At 45.6% G+C, this 22,466-nt stretch overlaps 1 protein-coding gene across 1 annotated transcript; it reads left to right on the forward strand.

Annotated features, from left to right (window-relative positions):
• The first annotated feature begins 295 nt into the window (after positions 1-295).
• Positions 296-15,512, forward strand: LOC132827715 (galanin receptor 2a-like). Its single transcript, XM_060844399.1, has 2 exons — positions 296-648; positions 14,765-15,512. The coding sequence occupies exons 1-2, from the start codon at positions 296-298 to the stop codon at positions 15,510-15,512; spliced, it is 1,101 nt and encodes a 366-aa protein (XP_060700382.1).
• Positions 15,513-22,466: the final 6,954 nt, after the last annotated feature.

Here is a 22,466-nt window from a genome sequence, read left to right on the forward strand (position 1 = left end):
AGTGGGGGGTTAGACAGAGAGAGGGAGAGAGAGAGGGAGGGGTAGAGAAGGAGGGAGAGGGAAAGGGGAGGAGTAGGTGACAGCTTTAAAAGTGCAGCAGAGAAGAGGGAGAGAGAGAGAGAGGGGAGACAGATGTAAAAGGGCAGCAGAGAAAAAGGGAGGGAAAGTGAAAGGAGGGAGAGGGAGCAAAAGAGAGGAGGGTGTAGAGAGCGCGGGGAGGGGGTAGAGAGAGAGGGGGGGAGAGAGAAGAGTGGGGGAGAGAGGAGCGGGGTCTGGGCAGCTGCCAGCGACTGAGATGAATATAAGCCAGAGCTGCAGCTCCTGCCAGGGCTGGGAGGGGAGACCCGAGAGGGTCATCGTGCCACTGGTCTTCTGTCTAATCTTCCTGCTGGGTACAGTGGGCAACAGCCTGGTCCTAGCTGTGCTCCTTCGGAATGGCCAGATGACCAGCAACACCACCAACCTGTTCATCCTGAACCTGGGCATTGCTGACCTCTGTTTCATCCTGTGCTGTGTGCCCTTCCAGGGCACCATCTACACCCTGGACTCCTGGGTCTTCGGCTCCTTCATGTGCAAGCTCGTCCATTTCTTCATCTACCTGACCGTCTACGCCAGCAGCTTCACCTTGGCCGCAGTCTCCGTCGACAGGTGGGTCCAATACCACCTGGGCAGGGGCTGGAGCAGGGCAGGGATGGGCACTCGGAGGGTGAAGGGGCTTTTCAAACCGGATAGTATAAGGTATCTAATTAGGAGGGGACAGGATTAGAATTGGGATTGACCCTGAGTCTGGGATTAAATCTGGGATTGGGACTAGGACTGTGACACTCTGTGACCCCGAGTGGAATTCAGGGAGGAACCATTGCCAGGACTGAAAGTCACTAATTCCCCCCTCGGTTTGGTTATTGTGTTCCTGGATCTGATCAAGAGTGAGTATCATGTTGCAGTCTATAGGAACAGGGGTAGTCATGATGTGGAGTTGCTGGTGTTGGACTGGGGTATACAAAGCTAAAAATCACACAATGCCAGGTTATAGTCCAACAGGTTTATTTGGAAGCTCTAGCTTTCGGAGCGACGCTCCTTCATCAGGTGGTTGTGCTCCGAAAGCTAGTGCTTCCAATTAAACCTGTTGGACTATAACCTGATGTTGTGTGATTTTTAACTTAGTAGGAACAGGGGCTGTGTGAGCTGGCCCAGTGTCTCTCTCTTGTGTTTCTGTCTTGCTACTGAGCAGTGACCCATCTCTAACGTCAGTCTGTGCTTTCACCATACCTCCTGCCAATCGCAGAAATGACAGGGTTAGGGCTATCAGCAACAGTGTGTGGGGAGAAAGGCCTCCTGTGAACACGCTGAAGAAACCAGTTGGAGTGGAATCTCTCAGCTTTGTCCATCCAGAGGTTAGTTAACCTCAGAATCAGATCCAGGCAGGACCAGTACAGAGGGTGGTTTTGGAGATGAACAATTTTCAGGAGGTTATTCTGCAACGTCAGCGATTCAGGGGAAAGCTAAAAGAAGCAGATCCAGGAGGCAATTGAATATGAGAGTGTGACAGCACCTTCCAAAATACAGGAAGCTGTTTGAAACGGTCATACCCAGCTTCCTAAATCACTCCTGTTTGCTTGGTATCTTCAGCCGAGTGCTTTTCCCCTATGGGAAGGAATGGGAATGGGTGGAAGGAGGAGCAGACAAATTCTCAAACTCTGGAATGATATCCTGAACACTCCTGCAGTGAGCAACAAGTCCTGGGATGGGACAGAATGCAGGAGAATCTGCCTGACAGGCAGAAATGCTGCACCTCCCCCCCCGCACACACACACACACACACACACACACACACACACACACACACACACACACACACACACACACACACACACACACACACACACACACACACACACCATCCTCTGGAGGAGCCATTCTGAAAGCATCACGTCACAGAATGTACTGAGTGCAGAGAGTTCTAACGAGGACAATCTCTCCTCAGTCAGATGAGGCAGTGTAGGCTGGACAGTGTGAACAGGCTAACCTGCTTGGTTGCTAACTCCTTGGTCGATATTGAACAAAGGTTGAACTGTATCGATAGTAAATACAGTTTCAAAAGTGGCTTTGATTAGAGATTTCACCAAATACAGTACAAGGTTATTTAAGAGTTCTGGATGGATGTTGGGTAGACATTGCATGAGCAGAATATAAACAGGTGGGACCATGACAGGGTGTAGTTTGTGAGGATGCTGAGGTATTGACTAGATTGCAGGGAATTTGGGTGTTGACTGTAGTTTTGGAAGAGTTCGGGTGTTGAATGTGGTCTGTTGGGTGAGGGTGGTGTTGGGTGTTCCATGTAGTCTGTGCGGAGATTGGATGTTGAGTGTAGTCTGTGGGGAGTTTGTGTGTTGAGTGTAGTCTGTGGGGAGATTGTGTGCTGAGTGTAGTCTGTGGGGAGTTTGTGTGTTGAGTGTAGTCTATGGAGAGTTTGTGTGTTGAGTGTAGTCTGTGGGGAGTTTGTGTGTTGAGTGTAGTCTGTGGGGAGATTGTGTGTTGAGTGTAGTCTGTGGGGAGTTTGGGTGTTGAGTGTAGTCTGTGAGGAGTTTGGGTGTTGAGTGTAGTGTGTGAGGAGTTTGTGTGCTGAGTGTAGTCTGTGAGGAATTTGGGTGTTGAGTGTAGTGTGTGAGAAGTTTGTGTGCTGAGTGTAGTCTGTGAGGAGTTTGGGTGTTGAGTGTAGTGTGTGAGGAGTTTGTGTGCTGAGTGTAGTCTGTGGGGAGTTTGTGTGTTGAGTGTAGTGTGTGGGGAGTTTGTGTGCTGAGTGTAGTCTGTGGGGAGATTGGGTGTTGAGTATAGGTTGCAGAGCCTTGCTGTGGCCTATGATCTAACAGCCAGCAAAACAATGTTGTCCATGAATCCAGGCCTAGTGATCCTGCAATGATAAGATGATATCTTCCCCAACATTGCCTCCATAATGTTGAAACCAATATCCAGCAGGAAATGTAATGCAAATATAAAGCATGGGCGGCACGGTGGCACAGTGGTTAGCACTGCTGCCTCACAGCGCCTGTAGACCCGGGTTCAATTCCCGACTCAGGCGACTGACTGTGTGGAGTTTGCACGTTCTCCCCGTGTCTGCGTGGGTTTCCTCCGGGTGCTCCGGTTTCCTCCCACAGTCCAAAGATGTGCGGGTCGCACATTGCCCGTAGTGTTAGGTAAGGGGTAAAATGTAGGGGTATGGGTGGGTTGCGCTTCGGCGGGTCGGTGTGGACTTGTTGGGCCAAAGGGCCTGTTTCCACACTGTAAGTAATCTAATCTAATCATGCAGCCTTGGTGTACTGACCTTGCTGTATTTAATTTGTTCATGGGCCAGCATTTACTACCAAGAGGGCCATCAAGAGTCAGCCACATTGCTGCAGGTCACAGCTGTACTGTCATTGAGGCCTACAGGACAGAGAAAGGTCCCTCAGTCCAACAAGTCTGACCAAGTCAAAACCAACCACCTAACTATTCTAATTCAATTTTCCAGCATTTGGCCATAGCCTTGTATGCCTTGACATTCTAAATACATATCTCAATACTTCTGCAATGGTACTGGTGTTCCTGCCTCACCTACTCTCCCAGGCAGTGAGTTCCAGCCTCCCTCCTTTTCCTCACTTGTCTTCTTAACCTCCTATGCCTTCTCCTGAGTCTGTGTCGTCTGGTCACTGATCCCTCCATCAAGGGGAAACGTTTCTTACCCAGTCTATACCCCTCATAATTTTATACATCTCAATCATGTCTCACTTCAGTCTCCATGGGAGGCGCAGGGTTACAGGAATACAGTTTGGGTGTGAGTCTGGATGGTATAGACTTGATGGACTGAATGGCCTGCTTTCCCACTGTAGGGATACTCTGATGGTGGCTCAGTGGTTAGCACTGCTGCCTCACAGCTCCAGCGACCCAGGTTTGATTCCAGCCTCAGGCAACTGTCTGTGTGAAGTTTTCACATTCTCCCTAGGTCTGTATGGGTTTCCTCCCACCATCCAGAGATGTGCAGGTTAGGTGAACTGGCTGTGGGAACTGCAGAGACAGGGTGTGTTTGTGTGGGATGCTTTTTGGGAGGGTTGGTGTGGACTTGATGGGTGAAATGGGGCTTCCACACTGTGGGAAGCTACAAAATCAGTTTGTTTGATAATATTCCTCTGAAGCACCTGAGGAAATGTTACTGTTAAAGTCAAAAAATTCTGTTATTGCTGTATTTTAACCAGGTTATAAGCATCAATGAGCTTTGCTCTTGGGTAAACAGTGGCAACGTCACTGGATTAGGAATCCAAAATCCCAGGCCAATGTTCCTGGGCATTGCTTCAGTTGGCAGATTTAAATTTGAATTTGATTAAAAATGATACGTCTGAAGTGAAATATGTTAGTCTCCTGATGATGATTTAACCACTGTCAATTGCTGGGCAAACCTATCCAACTTACTCATGTCCTTTAGTGAAGGTCTTACCTGGTCTGGTCTACATGTGACTCCAGACAATGCTTTTTATGCAGTCTACTTGGACATCAGCAAGGTGTTTTGATAAGATCCTGCCTGGGAGACTGACAGTAAAGGTAAGAGCCCATGGGATCCGTGGAAATTTGAAAAACTGGTTCTGCAATTGGTTGAGTGGCGGGAAGTAAAGGATGATGGTTGAGGGGTGTTTTCGGACGGCAAGTCTATGCCCAGTGATGTCCCACAGGGGTCAGTGCTGGGGCTGTTGCTGCTTGTACTTTATATAAATGACTTAGATTTGAGTGTGATGGATTCAGCATGTCTTGTGGCAAAAGGAGATATTTGGACAGGTGACCATATGCAAAAGGAGTGGGTTGTAAGGAGTGTCTTAAAGAAGGAGGTGGAGAGATAAATAGCTTAGAATGGGAATAATGGAACGGCTGAAGGAATATCCACCTGGAGGGCAAAGAACATCCAGCAAATGTATGCAGCCGGGATTGGCAAAGCAGCGAGGGGTGGCACGGTGGCTCAGTGGTTAGCACTGCTGTCTCACAGCTCCTGGGACCTGGATTCAATTCCAGCCTCGTGTGACTGTCTGTGTGGGTTTTCTCCCAGAGTCCAAAGGCGTGCAGGCTAAGTGGATTGGCCATGCTGAATTTTCCCACTGTGGCTGGGGATTTACAGGCTAGATGGGTTAGACATGGTAAATGTGGAGGTACAGGGTCTGGGAAGGTGCTGTCCAGAGGGTTGGTTTGTTCTTGTTGGGTCAAAAGGCCTGCTTCCACAGAGTAGGGATTGCATTTAGTGCAACATTGAGGACATTTTCTTGTCCCCACTGAAATGTGGATGGAGTCTGACTAAACTTGCTTAATTCTGGGACACTTACATAAGCAGGTGGAGGATGCTGATAGGCTGGATTCCTTTGTGTAAAGACCATTGTCTAATCATTGCATTGCTCTGTGGAGAGCTGTTTCTTCAGATCTTGGTGTGACGTGCTGAAGACCAAAGCAGTGAAATGCCTGTTGAATGATTGAAGGAGTTCAAAGTCATGCTTTAGTCGTACAATGACCACTTTTAAAACTTATTTTACTGGACTACAAAGGAAATACACTGCTTTCAATCAAGGAAACTGCATTCAATTGGTCGCAGTTTTAAAATTAAAGGTTGAGATGAGATGAGATTCCCTACGATGTAGAAACAGGCCCTTCGACCCAACAAGTCCACACCGACCCTCCGAAGAGTAACCCACCCAGAATTATTTCCCTCTGATTAATGAGATTCCCCGCAGAGTGGCCCACCACAATAACTATAGAAACCTGGTGAGTATTTCCTTTTAACCTTCTGTCAGTCAGGTAAACTGAGCACTTTTGACTAAATCCTTTCGCATTTGTGATGACTGCTGGTTATTGGAGTACACGTGTGTTGTATACAAAGTTGTATTGCTTTCCTGGGACAATGAGAGTAAAGCAGACACCGTGAAGCTGATGGGCTCTGAGCTAAAGGATCATTCACTAAGAGTGAATTGAAAGGAAGAGAAAGAAAGCAACTCATTGAATCCTGTGGTACAGATGAGTGGAATTGAACTGTTTCTCCCTGATTGTCTTTTTTCACCCTTAATAATCACGTCTTTTTGTGTCTGTATATTTGTGAAGTGGGGAATTTAAGAAGGGGTACCGTTTAAGTTGTAGATTTATATGTTACCAATTTCGGTTTGCTAGTTGCAATTGATCAAAGAAAATTTGTTTGTAATTACCATGACAACTATAGAAACCTAGTGAGTATTTCCTTTTAACCTTAAATCCTTTCACATTTTGTGATGGCTCCCAGAATAGTGGGGCTTGAATTACATTGAATGGTGGAACAGGTTTAAGATACTGAAAGACTAGTTCCTGTATTTAACAGGCTATATTTTTATTGCATCTATATCAGGTTGGTAAAGTTTGCAGACATGCTAGCAGTAGTTTCCAGAGATCTGGCTGAGTATAGTTTAGATAATAATTGAGGAGACTTGTTGCATTTCGGATGTGAGATGTTGTCAGTGATGTTGTAGTCTAAGTACAGTTTACATGTGTTTATTCCATAGTCGGCTGTGTTTCAGTCATTCGGGTAAAGCTACATGCTGTGTCTGACTGGCTGTAATGGCTCCTTTTGACAACATAACCATCCCTTTACCTAAAGAGCAAAAAACATCACTGTGCAATTTGCAAAGAATTTGGAAGGAGCTGGAGATCTTCATGTTTTCTTCAGTGCTATTTAAAATGACAGGAGACTTGTCCATGCACAGTTTCTCTCTGCATTCTTAGACAGGCAGACATTATTTTCAGTCTATGTCAAGCATTTCTGATCAGATAAGATGAATATTTCAGAGAGTGGTGAGATCCAACAGTTGGGAGAACAACAGAAAGGATTTACAAGTTGATAGATTTTGGACCAGCCTCTACTATGCCTTAATTGTTCTACTGTACCAAGTCTCCAACTAACAGACTCTCTCAATGCCCAAACATCCCGGTTACTGCTGACCCTTCCTCAGCCTCCGATGCTCCAGAGAAAATAGCCCCCAGCTTACTCAGCCTCTCTCTATTGCTCAAACTCTCTAACAATGATTTACAGTGTCCTTGTAAATCTTTTCTGAACCCTCTTAATTTTCACAACATATTATCAGAATTGAACGCAGTGTTCCAAATGCGGCCTATACAATGCCTTGTACAGCCACAACATGACCTCCCAACTCCTATACACAATGGAGTGAGCCAATAAATGCCAGGGTACCAATCACCTTCTTCACTACCCTGTCTACCTGTGACTTCACTTTCAAGGAATTATGAAACTGCACTCCAAGGTTCCTTCGTTCAGCAACATTTCCCACTCCCATTAAGCATATAAGACCTGCCCTGATTTGCCCTACCAAAACGTAGCACCTCACATTTATCTAGATTAAACTCCATCTGCCACTCCTTGGCCCATCCGTCCATCTGATCAGAATGAAGATATGTGGAAGTCAGTGTGAGCAAGCATAAGAATTGGACAGCAGGATTGGCAGTAGGCAGGTTAGAATGAGAGGGCATATTTCTTTTACATTTTAGAGCTATTTTAAAAGGTTATTTCATTTACCAATATAGGACTTTGGCATTTATCATATTTCAGTCTACAGGGTAAAAAGATTGAATTTTATTCTCTGATGATGAAGGTGCAGCAGAACCCAACGACAGCTTTTACATTGGTTTCAATGGGAAAATCTGATTCCATTAAAGTCGTTTCAGTTTAAGTCATGCCTTTCTGGAATGAAACTACAACTTGAAGCAAGGACTCACTATAGTTTGTATTGCAACTGAAGCTTCTGTTAACTGTTGCCTAGGCTTTCCTTGGGTTCATTCTCTGAGTAATGCTGTTCCAATCTTGTTGTCTATTGGGCTATCTGGTTCAGAAAGGGTTAATGTTGAACACTACATTGAGTTCCACTCAACCAAGTGATGTCTTACAGGCTTAGGTGAGGAAAGTGAGAAAGGAGGTTGCTAAGCCACTGGTGAAGAATATTTGCCTCCTCACTCTCCACAGGAGTCGTACCGGAGGATTGGAAGGAGGCGAATGTTGTTCCTCTTTTCAATAAGGGAAATCCCTGGCAATTAGAGACCAGTCAGTCTTACATCTGTGGTCAGCAATGTTTTGGAAAGAATTCTGAGTGATAGGATTTATGACTATTTCGAAAATCATAGTGTGATTAAAGGCAGTCAGTGTAGCTTTATGAGTGGCAGGTCATGCCTCACAAATCTTATTGAGTTCTTTGAGGAGGTGACAAGGCAGGTCGATGAAGGTCGAGCAGTGGATATGGTGCATATGGACTTCAGCAAGGCACTTGATAAGGTTCCCCATGGTAGGCTCATTCATAAAGTGAGGAAGTATGGGATACAGGGAGATTTGGCTAAATGGGTTCAGGACTAGTTGGCTGACAGAAGGCAGAGAGTTGTTGTAGATGGAAAGTATTCTACCTGGAGGACAGTGTTGAGTGGGGTCCCACAGGGCTCTGTACTTGGGCCTCTGCTCTTTGTAGTTTTTATAAATGTCTTGGATGAGGAGGTTGAGGAGTGAGTTAGTAAATTTGCAGATGACACAAAGGTTGGAGGTGCTGTTGATAGTATCAAGGGCTATTGCAGGCTGCAGCGCAACATAGACAGGATGCAGAGCTGGGCTGAGAAATGGCAGATGGAGTTCAACCTGGATAAATGCGAAGTGATGTATTTTGGAAGGTCGAACTTGAATGATGAATATAGGATTAAAGACAGAATTCTTGGCAGTGTGGAGGAACAGAGGGATCTGGGTGTGCAAATACATAAATCCCTCAAAGTTGCCACCCAAGTGGATAGGGTTGTTAAGAAAGCATATGGTGTTTTGCCTTTCATTAACAGGGGTATCGAGTTTAAAAGCCGCAAGGTTTTACTGCAGCTCTACAAGTCCCTGGTGAGACCACACTTGGAACATTGTGTCCAGTTCTGGTCGCCCTACTAAAGAAAAGATGTGGAGACTTTGGAGAGGGTGCAAAGAAGGTTTACCAGGATGCTGCCTGGACTGGAGGGCTTGCCTTATGAAGAAAGGTTGAATAAGCCCGGACTTTTCTCTCTAGAAAGAAGGAGGAAGAGAGGAGACCTGACCGAGGTACACATGATAATGAGAGGAATGGATAGAGTCAATAGCCAGAGACTTTTCCCCAGGGCAGGATTGACTGGCATGAGGGGTCATAGTTTTAAGATATTAGGGGAAAGGTATAGAAGAGATGTCAGAGGTAGGTTCTTTACGCAGAGAGTTGTGAATGCATGGAATGCGTTGCCAGCGGTGGTGGTGGAAATATAGTCATTAAGGATATTTAAGTGACTGCTGGACATGCACATGGAGAGCAGGGACTTGAGGGGTGCGGAGGTTAAGTTATTTTATTCTACATTAGGATTAACCCTCGGCACAAATCATGGGCCAAAGGGCCTGTTCTGTGCTGTACTTTTCTATGTTCTATGTTCTATAAGCCAGAACACCTTTGGCTTTTCAGGAGTGAACATTATATCCACAGGTCTCCTCATAGCTGTAGTAACGCTGTCTAACCTAATAACACAATTTGTATTAATTCATTATCAGGCAATAACCTCCAACTTGTTTAAGTTAAGAGTCCCTTCTCATTAAGTCTCAGAAAATGGCAGCAAAACCACCCAAACTGTAAGTAGCATCCCAAAACCAAAAATAACATGGTGGCACTGATGGAATTAGAATTCAGTCAACTGCACCAAACAATCACCAGAATACATGTCTATTTACAGCTTTAAAGAATTTACAGTGTTCAGAATTACTCATGCACCCAGTCAGTAGCTGCAGCAGCTGAACAGTGTGACACTTTGAAGCTCAACATGGGAGAAGTAGCACTTCCTGATAAAAGCCTTTAACTTCAGACCTGGTAAGAGAAGCACAGACATGTGTGAGCTAGATGCAGATCCTACCTGGCAGTTACAGATTTGTCAGGAATGGGAATCTGTAGGAGCAGGCCCTGCCCTGAATCAGAGGCTCAATGAGGAAGGAAACAGCCTCCTGAGAGTAAAATTTAAAGTTTTCCTCTCATGCAGCAGAGATTTATAATTAATGGTGGAAAATGGGGTGGCAAACAGAAGACCTAAACCCAGAGGTCTCTTCACATTCTGAGTAACATCTCCTATCTTACCAATGTGATTGCTAATTTGTAATAAACTGTAGCCTCTTCCCATTAAAACTCAGTTGGAGGCAGATAAATATTCCAAGTGCAAGCTGTCAGTGGTTGATATCCCAAACCTAAATACAATGCTTTCCATATCCACTAAAAAAAGTGCTTACAACCTCATTCCTTTTGTCTGTAACTCTTCCTTTACGCCTAGTTTCTTGATAACCTAGAAATGTTGCAGTCAGCCTCTGTGGGAATGTTCCATCAATCCTGCTGAAAATGGGTCCCAAGCAATTTTCTGTCAAGGGAGCGGTGATCTTTTCCAGAAGGAGTAACTTTCTGAAATCCAAACCCCAGTTCAGACCAGGACCCTGTCCATTTGTGACACATTCCCATAGTACAGCAATTTCTAAAATCTCACATAAAGTCTTCTAATGGAATTACTGTCCAGCTTTCAAAATCTATCTCACCATAGCTAAAAGGCATCCAATATATAATCTTTCTAGTAAATTTCATCCATGAAACCTACTGAAAAAGCCAAACCATCTTCAGTATCTAACAGATGAGCTTCTGGCTCTCAAATACTTTGTCTTTGGTTTTCAGAAATGACTGTGCCGAAGCCACATTGGTCTGGGTATAACCCATAACCACATTTCATATCGCAAACTAAAATACCATTCTCAGATGTGATCGTTCATTCCAGTCACTGTGGCACCCAGCAGTTTTGGAGAGCCTTAGTTGTACCAGTGGATACTGGATGATTCCTCTCCAGGGATATTGCTGCATCAACTCACAAGGGCTATTCTACTACTGAGCAGTACAGGGACTTTGACTTGCTCCATTTTTAACCTGAGCCCATTCGCCGCTCTTCAGCATACCTGGTACCAGCTTCCTTGAGGAGCACCATGTGAACACTGATCTTAATGCAGGCATCGATGGCCAAAAATGGAAGTTACCTGAGAATCTCTGCTCTTTAGCAATCTGCCAGCCTCAACAGGATTCCCACCTCACTCGACTGACTGTGTGAAGTGTGCACGTTATCCCTGTGTCTGCGTGGGTTTCCTCTGGGTGCTCCGGTTTCCTCCCATAGTCCAAAGATGTGCAAGTCAGGTGAATTGGCCATGCTAAATTGTCCGTAGTGTTAGGTAAGGAGTAAATGTGGGGGTATGGGTGGGTTGTGCTTCGGCGGGTCAGTGTGGACTTGTTGGGCCGAAGGGCCTGTTTCCACACTGTAAGTAATCTAACCTAAACATGTACGTCTTAATTGCCCGACCAAGTGTGCCTTTTATAATTTAAAAAAGAGATAAACATCTGAAAAAAAGAATGATCAAGCTCTTTAAAGAGAAATAATTTTACTGACACACAAATAAAAATGTGAGAGGAAACCTATCAAATGAAATTAAAGTATTATTTTAGGAGAGTAACATTGAAATCTAATCCCTCCAGTGTCTATTGTTTGCAAGGAGCCTGGACTGTATCAGAGGATTGTGTAACTTTACACTGTTTTGAATATACCAATAAAACTAACCACTTTGATCAACCATTATGCATTGCAAATGGACATTTAAAACCTTCTTCGATGTTTATGAGGGTTTCTGCCCCTATCACCCTTACAGACAGTAGGTTCCAGATTCCCACCACCCTCTGGGTGAAGATTTCTCCTCGCATTCCCTCGAAACCTCCTGCACCTTCCCAGAAATCCATGCCCCGGTCATTGACCCCTCCATCAAAGTGAAAAGTCTCTTTCAGTTCCCCTCTCCACGCCCCTCATAGTTTTACACATCTCAATCATGTCCCTTTTCAGTCTTCTCTGCTCTCAGGAAAACAACTTCAGTCTGTCCAATCTCTCTCTGTATCTGAAACTCTCCAGTCCAGGCAACGTCCCGATAAATCTCCATTGCACCCTCTCCAGTACTATCACATCCTTCCGATAATATGGATTCCAGAACTGCACACAATACTCCATCTGTGACCCGTAAAAACATAAAAATATAGAAAATAAGAGCAGGAGTAGGCCATTCAGCCCTTCTAGTCAGCTGCACTATTCAGTCTGACCATGGCTGATCACCCCAACTATGTTCCCACTTTCTCCTCCACAATCTCTGATCCCTTTAGCCCGAAGAACTAAGAAGAAATTTCACTCTAATTTACACAATTACTATAAAGTGCAGGGCTATGGACCAAGAGTTGGAATTTGGGATGAGATCAGAGAGGTCTCTTACAGCTGACAAGAACATAAAATGTAAAATAGCTTCTTTGTGTGCTATAAGTTTATCTATGTCTCTATGAATGGGGAGCATTTTCCCTTCAATATTACCTACCAAATCTAGGTCAATGTTGCTAATGTGTCCTACATAATATAACTGTACTGAGGAAGTAATAGGCAGTAGGTAGTGCTCTTAATCTCTGCACCAGAAACTCTGGGTTCAAGTCCCACATCAACACTTATTGACCATGGAAGATGCATTCATAATGTGGCCAAACATTATGTAAATCCTTCCAATACACATGATGGCAGATGGTAAGAGTGAAGGAGATTGCTTGTCAGCCCTCCTACTCAAGGTAATGACAAACCACAATTGTACTTTATCCATTAACAGTCCCAATGTGATAAAGACCATCCCATCCCCATTTCAATGGATGGAGACATCTTGAAAAATGTCCATATTATAGAGGAGGAAGTGCTGGATGTCTTGAAATGCATAATGGTGGATAAATCCCCAGGACCTGATCAGGTGTACCCTAGAATTCTGTGGGAAGCTAGAGAAGTGATTGCTGGGCCTTTTGCTGAGACATTTGTATCATCAATAGTTACTGGTGAGGTGCTGGAAGACTGGAGGTTGGCTAACATGGTGCCACTGTTTCAGAAGGGTGGTAAGGACAAGTCAGGGAACTATAGGCCAATGAGCCTGATGTCGGTGGTGGGCAAGTTGTTGGAGGGAATCCTGAGGGACAGGATGTAATGTATTTGGAAAGGCAAGGACTGATCAGGGATAGTCAACATGGCTTTGTGTGTGGGAAATCATGTCTCACAAACTTGATTGAGTTTTTGAAGAAATAAGAAAGAGGATTGATGAGGGCAGAGCAGTGGATGTGATCTATATGGACTTCAGTAAGGCGATCGACAGGGTTCCCCATGGGAGACTGATTAGCGAGGGTAGATCTCATGGAATACAGGGAGAACTAGCCATTTGGATACAGAACTGACTCAATGGTAGAAGACAGAGGATGGTAGTGGAGGGTTGTTTTTCAGACTGGAGGCCTGTAACCAGTGGAGCGCCACAAGGATCGGTGCTGGGTCCTCTACTTTTTGTCATTTACATAAATGATTTGGATGCGAGCATAAGAGGTACAGTTAGTAAGTTTGCAGATGACACCAAAATTGGAGGTGTAGTGGACAGCGAAGAAGATTACCTCAGATTACAACAGGATCTTGATCAGATGGACCAATGGGCTGAGAAGTGGTAGATGGAGTTTAATTCAGATAAATGCAAGGTGCTACATTTTGGGAAAGCAAATCTTAGCAGGACTTATACACTTAATGGTAAGGTCCTAGGGAGTGTTGCTGAACAAAGAGACCTTGGAGTGCAGGTTCTTGGCTCCTTGAAAGTGAAGTTGCAGGTAGATAGGATAGTGAAGAAGGGGTTTGAAATGCTTTCCTTTATTGGTCAGAATATTGAGTACAGGGGTTGGGAGGTCATGTTGCGGCTGTACAGGACATTGGTTAGGCCATTGTTGGAATATTGCGTGCAATTCTGGTCTCCTTCCTATCGGAACGATGTTGTGAAATGTGAAAGGGTTCAGAAAAGATTTACAAGGATGTTGCCAGGGTTGAAGGATTTGAGCTACAGGGAGAGGCTGAACAGGCTGAGGCTGTTTTCCCTGGAATGTTGGAGGCTGAGGGGTGACCTTATAGATGTTTACAAAATTATGAGGGGCATGGATAGGATAAATAGACGAAATATTTTCAGTGCGGTGGGGAGTCCAGAACTAGAGGGCATAGGTTTAGGGTGAGAGGGGTAAGATATAAAAGAGACTTAAGGGCCAACCTTTTCATGCAGAGGCTGCTACATGTATGGAATGAGCTGTCAGAGGATGTGGTGGAGGCTGGTACAATTGCAACATTTAGAAGGCATTTGGATGGGTATGTGAATAGGAAGGGTTTGGAGGGAGATGGGCCGGGTGCTGGCAGGTGGGACTAGATTGGGTTGAGATATCTGGTCAGCATGGACGGGTTGGACCGAAGAGTCTGTTTCCGTGCTGTACATCTCTATGACTCTATGAGGACATTCAGTTCATAAGGACAGAATGGTGACTGGAAAGGGTGACAGCTGGGAGAATGCAGTGGTCTGGATTAACTAAAGTCTATAGATACGGGACTCCTCAGGGGCCTGCTTCATGTTTGCCCTTGCCCAGGTACCTGCTGGTTTATGATGATATGCAAAACCCATTATCAGGAATGTAAATAACACAATTACTTGGATACTCGGTAGACTGTCTTGGCTATAAGAGGGTGAACTATATCTTGTGAGACATCTTGCTGATCCTGTTGTGGATAATGTCATCTCCTCAGTCTGTCTCCCTGAATCTCTCATGTACAATCATTAATCCCGTGGTTTCTGACTTGCCCTGTCTTGCAGGTACCTGGCGATTCGTTACCCACTGCGATCCCGGGAGCTGCGGACTCCCCGAAATGCCCTGACCACCATCTGCATCATCTGGGCCCTCTCTCTCATCTTTGCTGGCCCTTACCTCAGCTACTATCAGGTGATCCACTACAGAGAGCTGACCCTCTGCTTCCCAGTCTGGGATGACTACAGGCGCAAGATCATGGACATTTTCACCTTCATCTTTGGGTACATCATCCCAGTGTTGATCCTGAGCCTGGCCTATACCAGGACCATCAGGTACCTTTGGACTGCTGTGGATCCTATCGAAGACATGTCTGAATCCAAGAAAGCCAAGCGCAAGGTAACGAAGATGATCATTATCGTGGCTGTCTTGTTCTGTCTCTGCTGGCTGCCCCATCACCTGGTTATCTTGTGTTTCTGGTTCGGCCACTTCCCTCTCAATCAGGCCACCTATGTTTTCAGGCTTTTGTCACACTGCATGTCCTATGCCAACTCCTGCCTCAACCCCATCGTCTATGCCCTGGTCTCCAAACACTTCCGCAAAGGCTTCAAGAAAGTCTTCAACTGCCTCCTGAGGAAAACAGTGGTCAGCAAAGTGCACGTGGTGCAAGTGGCCCACACGGAGGTTGGCTCCACCGAGGCCTTGCACATCATTGAACACCACAACCCAACAAGCAGTCACCAGTGGAGTCAGCCAGCTTCTCCAGGCCATGAGGTGGCGCCACCAGGAACTTTCCTGGCCTTCAGTGTGACCTAAACCTCTGAACATGAGTGAGGGCAGAGGCAGATAGTGAGCTGGTTGGGTGGACTGATTTGCATTCTAAAGTTTTCCACGCAGACAAAACAAAAAGAGGGATTTGTATTGCACACGAAGTGGCACTGGTCTGAGGACTATTAGACAGAGAGATGTTAAAGCGACTGAGATGTGGCTTGCGACACCAACAGTAAAAACATTCTAACAGACAAGCGTATGTTCAGATACGAGTCCTGCCAATACATGGTCTTGACCGAGACATTCTGAGGAAGGCTTGTTCTGAATGTTAAGTGTGTGTGAATCTTCAAAAAGAACACACACAGGAACAATGGAACCATGGTTTACTGCACAGCGATCGTTGTGAAATTATTGACTGATGCTTTTTGTTGTACATATTTCCACCCTGCCAAATATGCCGAAATGTCCACAATGTTTTAAAGCTGAGAGTGTTAAGTTATGAGGAAAGTTGCAACAAATTGTCTTGATTTCTCCTGGCTTGAAAAGATTGAGGGGAGCTGACTAGGATATTTATAATGTTAATAAGTTCTTATCAGATAAATAGAGAGAGAGGTACTAATTTCTCTAATGAGAGTAGCACGGAAGAGTGGATGTCATTTAATATTTATATCTCACTCAAAGAATAGTGGGAATCTGAAACCTACCCTCCCTTAGGGTTGTAGGTTCTGTGAGACAGTTGAAATTTTTGAGAGGTGAATCTCCATGTTGTTATTGGGTATTAAGGAGAAAAGCAAGTATTAGAGTGATCTCGCTAAATGGCCAAACAGGCCTGAGGGGCAGAATGGCCATTTCTTTCCCTGTGTTGCCAAGAGCATCAGCCGAACTGGGCTGGGCAAACATTTCCTGAGAGCACTGCCCTTGCAAGGAACTTGTTACTCATCCCCCTCTCCACCAGTAAGAACTAAGAAATGACTTGCATTTATCTATAATCTTGTCAAGTCTCTCAAACATTGTGAAGTACTTCACATCCAGTGAAAGACATTGCAGTCTAGTGCTCGAGTAAATGAAGAGGCTGTTTTTACATAACCATACAAACAACAATGAGACGTCAACGGAGTGATCTCATTTGGGTGGGATTGGAAGAGGGAGGAATTCTAATCAGGACAACGGGCGTTAAAACATTGTTTTTGTTTGAAAAGTAGTATGTGAATGGCAACTGTCTCCAGAGGAGGATGTCAATGTCATAGTCCTTTTGAACTGAACTGAAATGGCACTGAGATTATCTGAGATTCTGAACTAGGCCTTAAGTCTACAACTTGCCTGACTCATCATTCATAGATGAATACTATTGTACTCATTCCTGATGAAGGGCTTATGCCCGAAACATTGATTTTCCTGCTCCTCGGATGCTGCCTGACTAGCTGTGCTTTTCCAGCACCACACTCTCGACTCTGATCTCCAGCATCTGCAGTCCTCACTTCTTCCAGCATAGGGAATCTGACCAACACTAAGTTGGGTCACTGAGTATAACAGGGTGAGATTAGTGAAATTAATGGCTTAATCTTGTGGGTGAGACTTGAGGATATATTCTATCAGATAGCACCCAGCTGGGGAAAGGTTGGTGTTGTAGATATTTCAGGTAAGAGCCAGGGGGGGCTACAATAGTATTCATCTGTGAATAATATCACCCCCTTCCCCAGTTCAATAATCAGAATTCACTCACCAGTGCCTGTTGAATTATAGAATCATAGAATCAGGCGATTCAGCCCATTGCTATACCTGTAACCCTGCATTTCCGATGTACCTGTCTAACTTCACTGGACTAGGAAATTAGGGAGAAACATCCTGTAACCACTAACCATCTCCCCTCCCCCCCACCCCCTGGGACATAATGGAGGAAGGGGAATTATGCTTGGAGATGATGATTGTTGTGAGTGAATGTTCAGAAGGTGCCCGGAGAGTTACAGCCATAGAGCCATAGAGATGAACAGCATGGAAATAGACCCTTCAGTCCAACCCGTCCATGTGAACCAGATATCCCAACCCAATCTAGTATCACCTGCCAACACCCAGCCCATATCCGTCCAAACCCTTCCTATTCATATACCCTCCAAATGCCTTTCAAATGTTGCAATTGTACCAGCCTCCACCACTTCCTCTGGCAGCTCATTCCATACACACACCACCCTCTGTGTGAAAAAGTTGCCCCTTAGGTCTCTTTTATATCTTTCCCCTCTCACCCTAAACCTATGCCCTCTAGTATTGGACTCCCCGACCCCAGGGAAAAGACTTTGTCTATTTATTCTATCCATGTCCCTCATAATTTTGCAAACCTCTATAAGGTCACCCCTCAGCCTCCAATGCTCCGGGAAAACAGCCCCAGCCTGTTCAGCCTCTCCCTGTAGCTCAGATCTTCCAACTCTGGCACCATCCTTGTAAATCTTTTCTGAACCCTTTCAAGTTTCACAACATCTTTCCGATAGGAAGGAGACCAGAATTGCACGCAATATTCCAACAGTGGCCTAACCAATGTCCTGTACACAACCTCCCAACTCCTGTATTCAATACTCTGACCAGTAAAGGAAAGCATACCAAATGCCTTCTTCACTATCCTCTCTACATGCAACTCCACTTTCAAGGAGCTATGAACCTACTTTGTTCAGTTGTTGTGTGAGGTTTTGACACTGCTGTGTTAGCTGTGTCTTTGTAATTCTGTGGCTGTTTTGTCCATCCAGAGATGGACCGGTGTGTTGCTGGATAGAATTGCATCAAGGTACCTTAATTCAATAAACTAATGACCCTTGCTTTTTGAATAGACCGTATTTGTCGATTCTTTTGACCGAGCTTGAACCAAGAGGCCCCTCTTGAGGGGTCTTAGATCTTCAACACACTCAGCTGTGCCAGTCAGTGTGCATGTGGTGCTGATTGTAATGAGTCCTTTCTGTGACTAACATCACTCTCAACCATGAGAAAATAATTGTATCAGTCTGCTGCTGCTTGAACAAAATGCTGTGTATTGGTTAAATATCTTCCCTATCTGAAAATTTACTCAATGGATTGCAAGTTTCTCAGCTCTAACACTGACAGATATGCTGACAATAGGAATTACTTCTGTCTAATTTAAATATCCAACTTGCAAGTAAACCCATGTGCAGGCCACTGTGAGGGGTTGGATCATGAAAAGTACATTACAAAAGACTTTCGGATGCCCTGGTTTAGAGCACCATAGCCCTCAAGGGATCCTGCTCTCACTTCCTGTAGTGTGACTCCCTCACTTCCTGTAGTGTGACTCCCTCACTTCCTGTAGGGTATCCCCAACAGTTTGAACCGCGAGTGGCCATTGAACATGAATTGAGGTGTGGAGCAACAACATGGGAAGATGGGTAGAATCTGAGCACCAGCCCCAGTGTTCAGATGCCTGCTCTTGGGGGTGAAGGATGTACTCAGACTGGGGAAGGGGTTACACCAATGATGCACCAACTGGGAGAATGCATCCTCTGAGTGCCATACTGCTACCCAGCGGCAGGCATTCTTGCTGACCTTGTAGAATTCTCCTGACAGTCACAGAATTGTTTCTGTTCATCGAGGCCTGAGTGAGTGCTGGCAGAACACGGTCTACCCAGGCTGGAAGCAGAGGCCTCTCGTTGTAGTTTGTTGGGAATGAAGATGTTTGATTTCATGAGGAGTACAGGGTCCTGGTACTGAGGCCAAACAGGACAAGTTAAACTGTTGGCTCGATAAAGTTCATTCCAGCCTGGGGTTCACTTCCTCTCACAAAGCACAAAACCCTAAAACGTTAACCCTAATGATTACTCCAATTCCTCTCAATCACTCATCACCCTGTTCCCTGGCTCCATTTGGTCCCAGGCATCCCAGCCAGACCCCACTAGACACTAACGACTGAGACATTCCAAGAGCAACCTGTCTCAACTAAATGTTGACCTCATGTTTGACTGTTAAAACGCTCCAGTGATAACAGGAAGGATCAGCCATGGTTCAGTGGTCAGCACTATCGTTACCCAGTCAGAAAGCTGTGGCTTAAACCCCTCTCCCTTTCGGGGCCTGAGCCGAGAATCTAAGATGTGTTCAGTTCTGAGGGACTGCAGCACTGTTGCTGGCATCAGTTTTTGACCGAGGTGAGGAACCCTACGTGCACTCTCATGTTGGTGTCAAAGATCCCAAAGCGCCATTTCAAAGAAGATCAGGAATATTCTCCTCACTGTCTTTGTCAATATTTATCCCTCAATCAATCCTCTACCATGTCCAAATTCAAATTACTGCACTTGTGTGGAGGGAATCTGCTGAATCTTTCCAACATTTTTTTTATTAAACACAACAGATTACCTTTTTTAATCACATTGTTGTTAATGAGAGCTTACTGTGTGCAAATTGTTGCCATTTTTCCTACATTTCGTGAGTATTTCATTGGTCCAAAGGTGTTTTAGGACATGCTGATGTTGTAAAAGGTGCGAAATGCAGTTTCTTTCCTGTATTTAAGTCATCCTGAGTGTGCATCATGGCTTTGAGATAGACCCGGCATTATATCCCACTACCCACTGTATTCTAACAGATGAAAGGCTTAACAGACAATCAATTTTTCAATGTATAATTTCAGTTACATCACACTGCAAATTTTTGCTATAAATTGTGTTATGATCGAGCCCTCCACTATCACCTGATGAAGGAGCGTCGCTCCGAAAGCTGGTGTGCTTCCAATTAAACCTGTTGGACTATAACCTGGTGTTGTGTGATTTTTAACTTTGTATACCCCAGAGAAAGTTGTGTTATGATCCCTGACAATCCTGACAATCTGGTCAGGCAGCATTATGTTTTACTTTTAAGAAGGTAACAAAGTTTGAATTCGCAGATACTTACAAAGAGAATAAAGTCACCAGATTCCACATGTTGAGCAAACAAACCAAACGCCATTGGATCCAATGGACCCAGCAGTGGAACAGTCTCTGTGTTGCATGTTACAATATCAACAAGTTGCTGGCTGACACAGCACAACTGGATGCAATTCAGTCAGTGGTGGGAGATAGCCCCCCCTTGTGTTTGCTTTGGTTCTAATGTTTGATTGTGAAGGATTCCATCACAAAGTCAACTCTCTTGTTTTTTTTTACGAGGTAAAAACAATGACTGCAGATGCTGGAAACCAGATTCTGGATCAGCGGCGCTGGAAGAGCACAGCAGTTCTGGCAGCATCCAACGAGCAGCGAAATCGATGTTTCGGGCAAAAGCCCTTCATCAGGAATAAAGGCAGTGAGCTGGAAGCGTGGAGAGATAAGCTAGAGGAGGGTGGGGTGGGGAGAGAGTAGCATAGAGTACAATGGGTGAGTGGGGGAGGGGATGAAGGTGATAGGTCAGGGAGGAGAGGGTGGAGTAGATAGGTGGAAAAGGAGATAGGCAGGTAGGACAAGTCCGGACAAGTCATGGGGACAGTGCTGAACTGGAAGTTTGAAACTAGGATGAGGTGGGGGAAGGGGAAATGAGGAAGCTGTTGAAGTCCACATTGATCCCCTCTCGTGCTCCCGCGAGGAGGTTGAGCAATTCATCAACTTCACCAACACATTCCACCCTGACCTTAAATTTATCTGGACATCTCTGACACCTCCCTCCCCTTCCTGGACCTCTCCATCTCCATTAATGACAACCGACTTGACACTGACATTTTTTACAAACCCACCGACTCCCACAGCTACCTGGATTACACCTCTTCCCACCCTACCTCCTGCAAAAATGCTATCTCGCATTCCCAATTCCTCTGCCTCCGCCGTATCTGCTCCCAGGAGGACCAGTTCCACCATAGAACACACCAGATGGCCTCCTTCTTTAGAGACCACAGTTTCCCTTCCCACGTGGTTAAAGGTGCCCTCCAACGCATCTCATCCACATCCCGCACCTCCACCCTCAGACAACACCCCTCCAACCGTAACAAGGACAGAACGCCCCTGGTGCTCACCTTCCACCCCACCAACCTTCGCATAAACCAAATCATCCGCCGACATTTCCGCCACCTCCAAAAAGACCCCACCACCAGGGATATATTTCCCTCCCCACCCCTTTCCGCCTTCCGCAAAGACCGTTCCCTCCGTGACTACCTGGTCAGGTCCACGCCCCCCTACAACCCACCCACCCAACCTGGCACTTTCCCCTGCCACCGCAGGAACTGTAAAACCTGTGCCCACACCTCCTCCCTCACCTATATCCAAGGCCCTAAAGGAGCCTTCCACATCCATCAAAGTTTTACCTGCACATCCACTAATATCATTTATTGCATCCGTTGCTCTCGATGCGGTCTCCTCTACATTGGGGAGACTGGGTGCCTCCTAGCAGAGTGCTTTAGGGAAAATCTCCGAGATATCTGCACCAATCAATCACACCGCCCTGTGGCCCAACATTTCAACTCCCCCTCTCACTCTGCCGAGGGCATGGAGGTCCTGGGCCTCCTTCACCGCCGCTCCCTCACCACCAGACGCCTGGAGGAAGAACGCCTCATCTTCCGCCTCGGAACACTTCAACCCCAGGGCATCAATGTGGACTTCAACAGTTTCCTCATTTCCCCTTCCCCCACCTCATCCTAGTTTCAAACTTCCAGTTCAGCACTTGTCCGGACTTGTCCTACCTGCTTATCTTCTTTTCCACCTATCCACTCCAGCCTCTCCTCCCTGACCTATCACCTTCACCTCCTCCCCCACTCACCCATTGTACTCTATGCTACTCTCTCCCCACCCCACCCCCCTCTAGCTTATCTCTCCACGCTTCAGGCTCACTGCCTTTATTCCTGATGAAGGGCTTTTGCCCGAAACGTCGATTTCGCTGCTCCTTGGATGCTGCCTGAACTGCTGTGCTCTTCCAGCACCACTAATCCAGAATCTCTGTTTTTTTTGTCAACTGTTACATTTCCTGGTAACCTCCCTCTCCAATGTTTGGGCCATACATAAGACAATTGGAATGAGTTTGACTGAGGACAGGAGACGTGGAACGATAAACAGAGAA

Source organism: Hemiscyllium ocellatum, chromosome 25 (assembly GCF_020745735.1).
Source record: "Hemiscyllium ocellatum isolate sHemOce1 chromosome 25, sHemOce1.pat.X.cur, whole genome shotgun sequence".
NCBI lineage: Eukaryota > Metazoa > Chordata > Chondrichthyes > Orectolobiformes > Hemiscylliidae > Hemiscyllium > Hemiscyllium ocellatum.

Coding starts and splice junctions, on each gene's coding strand:
- LOC132827715 (XM_060844399.1), top strand. CDS start 296: ATGAATATAAGCCAGAGCTGCAGCTCCTGCCAGGGCTGGGAGGGGAGA. Junction 649..14,764: donor GCCGCAGTCTCCGTCGACAG/GTGGGTCCAATA, acceptor CCTGTCTTGCAG/GTACCTGGCGATTCGTTACC.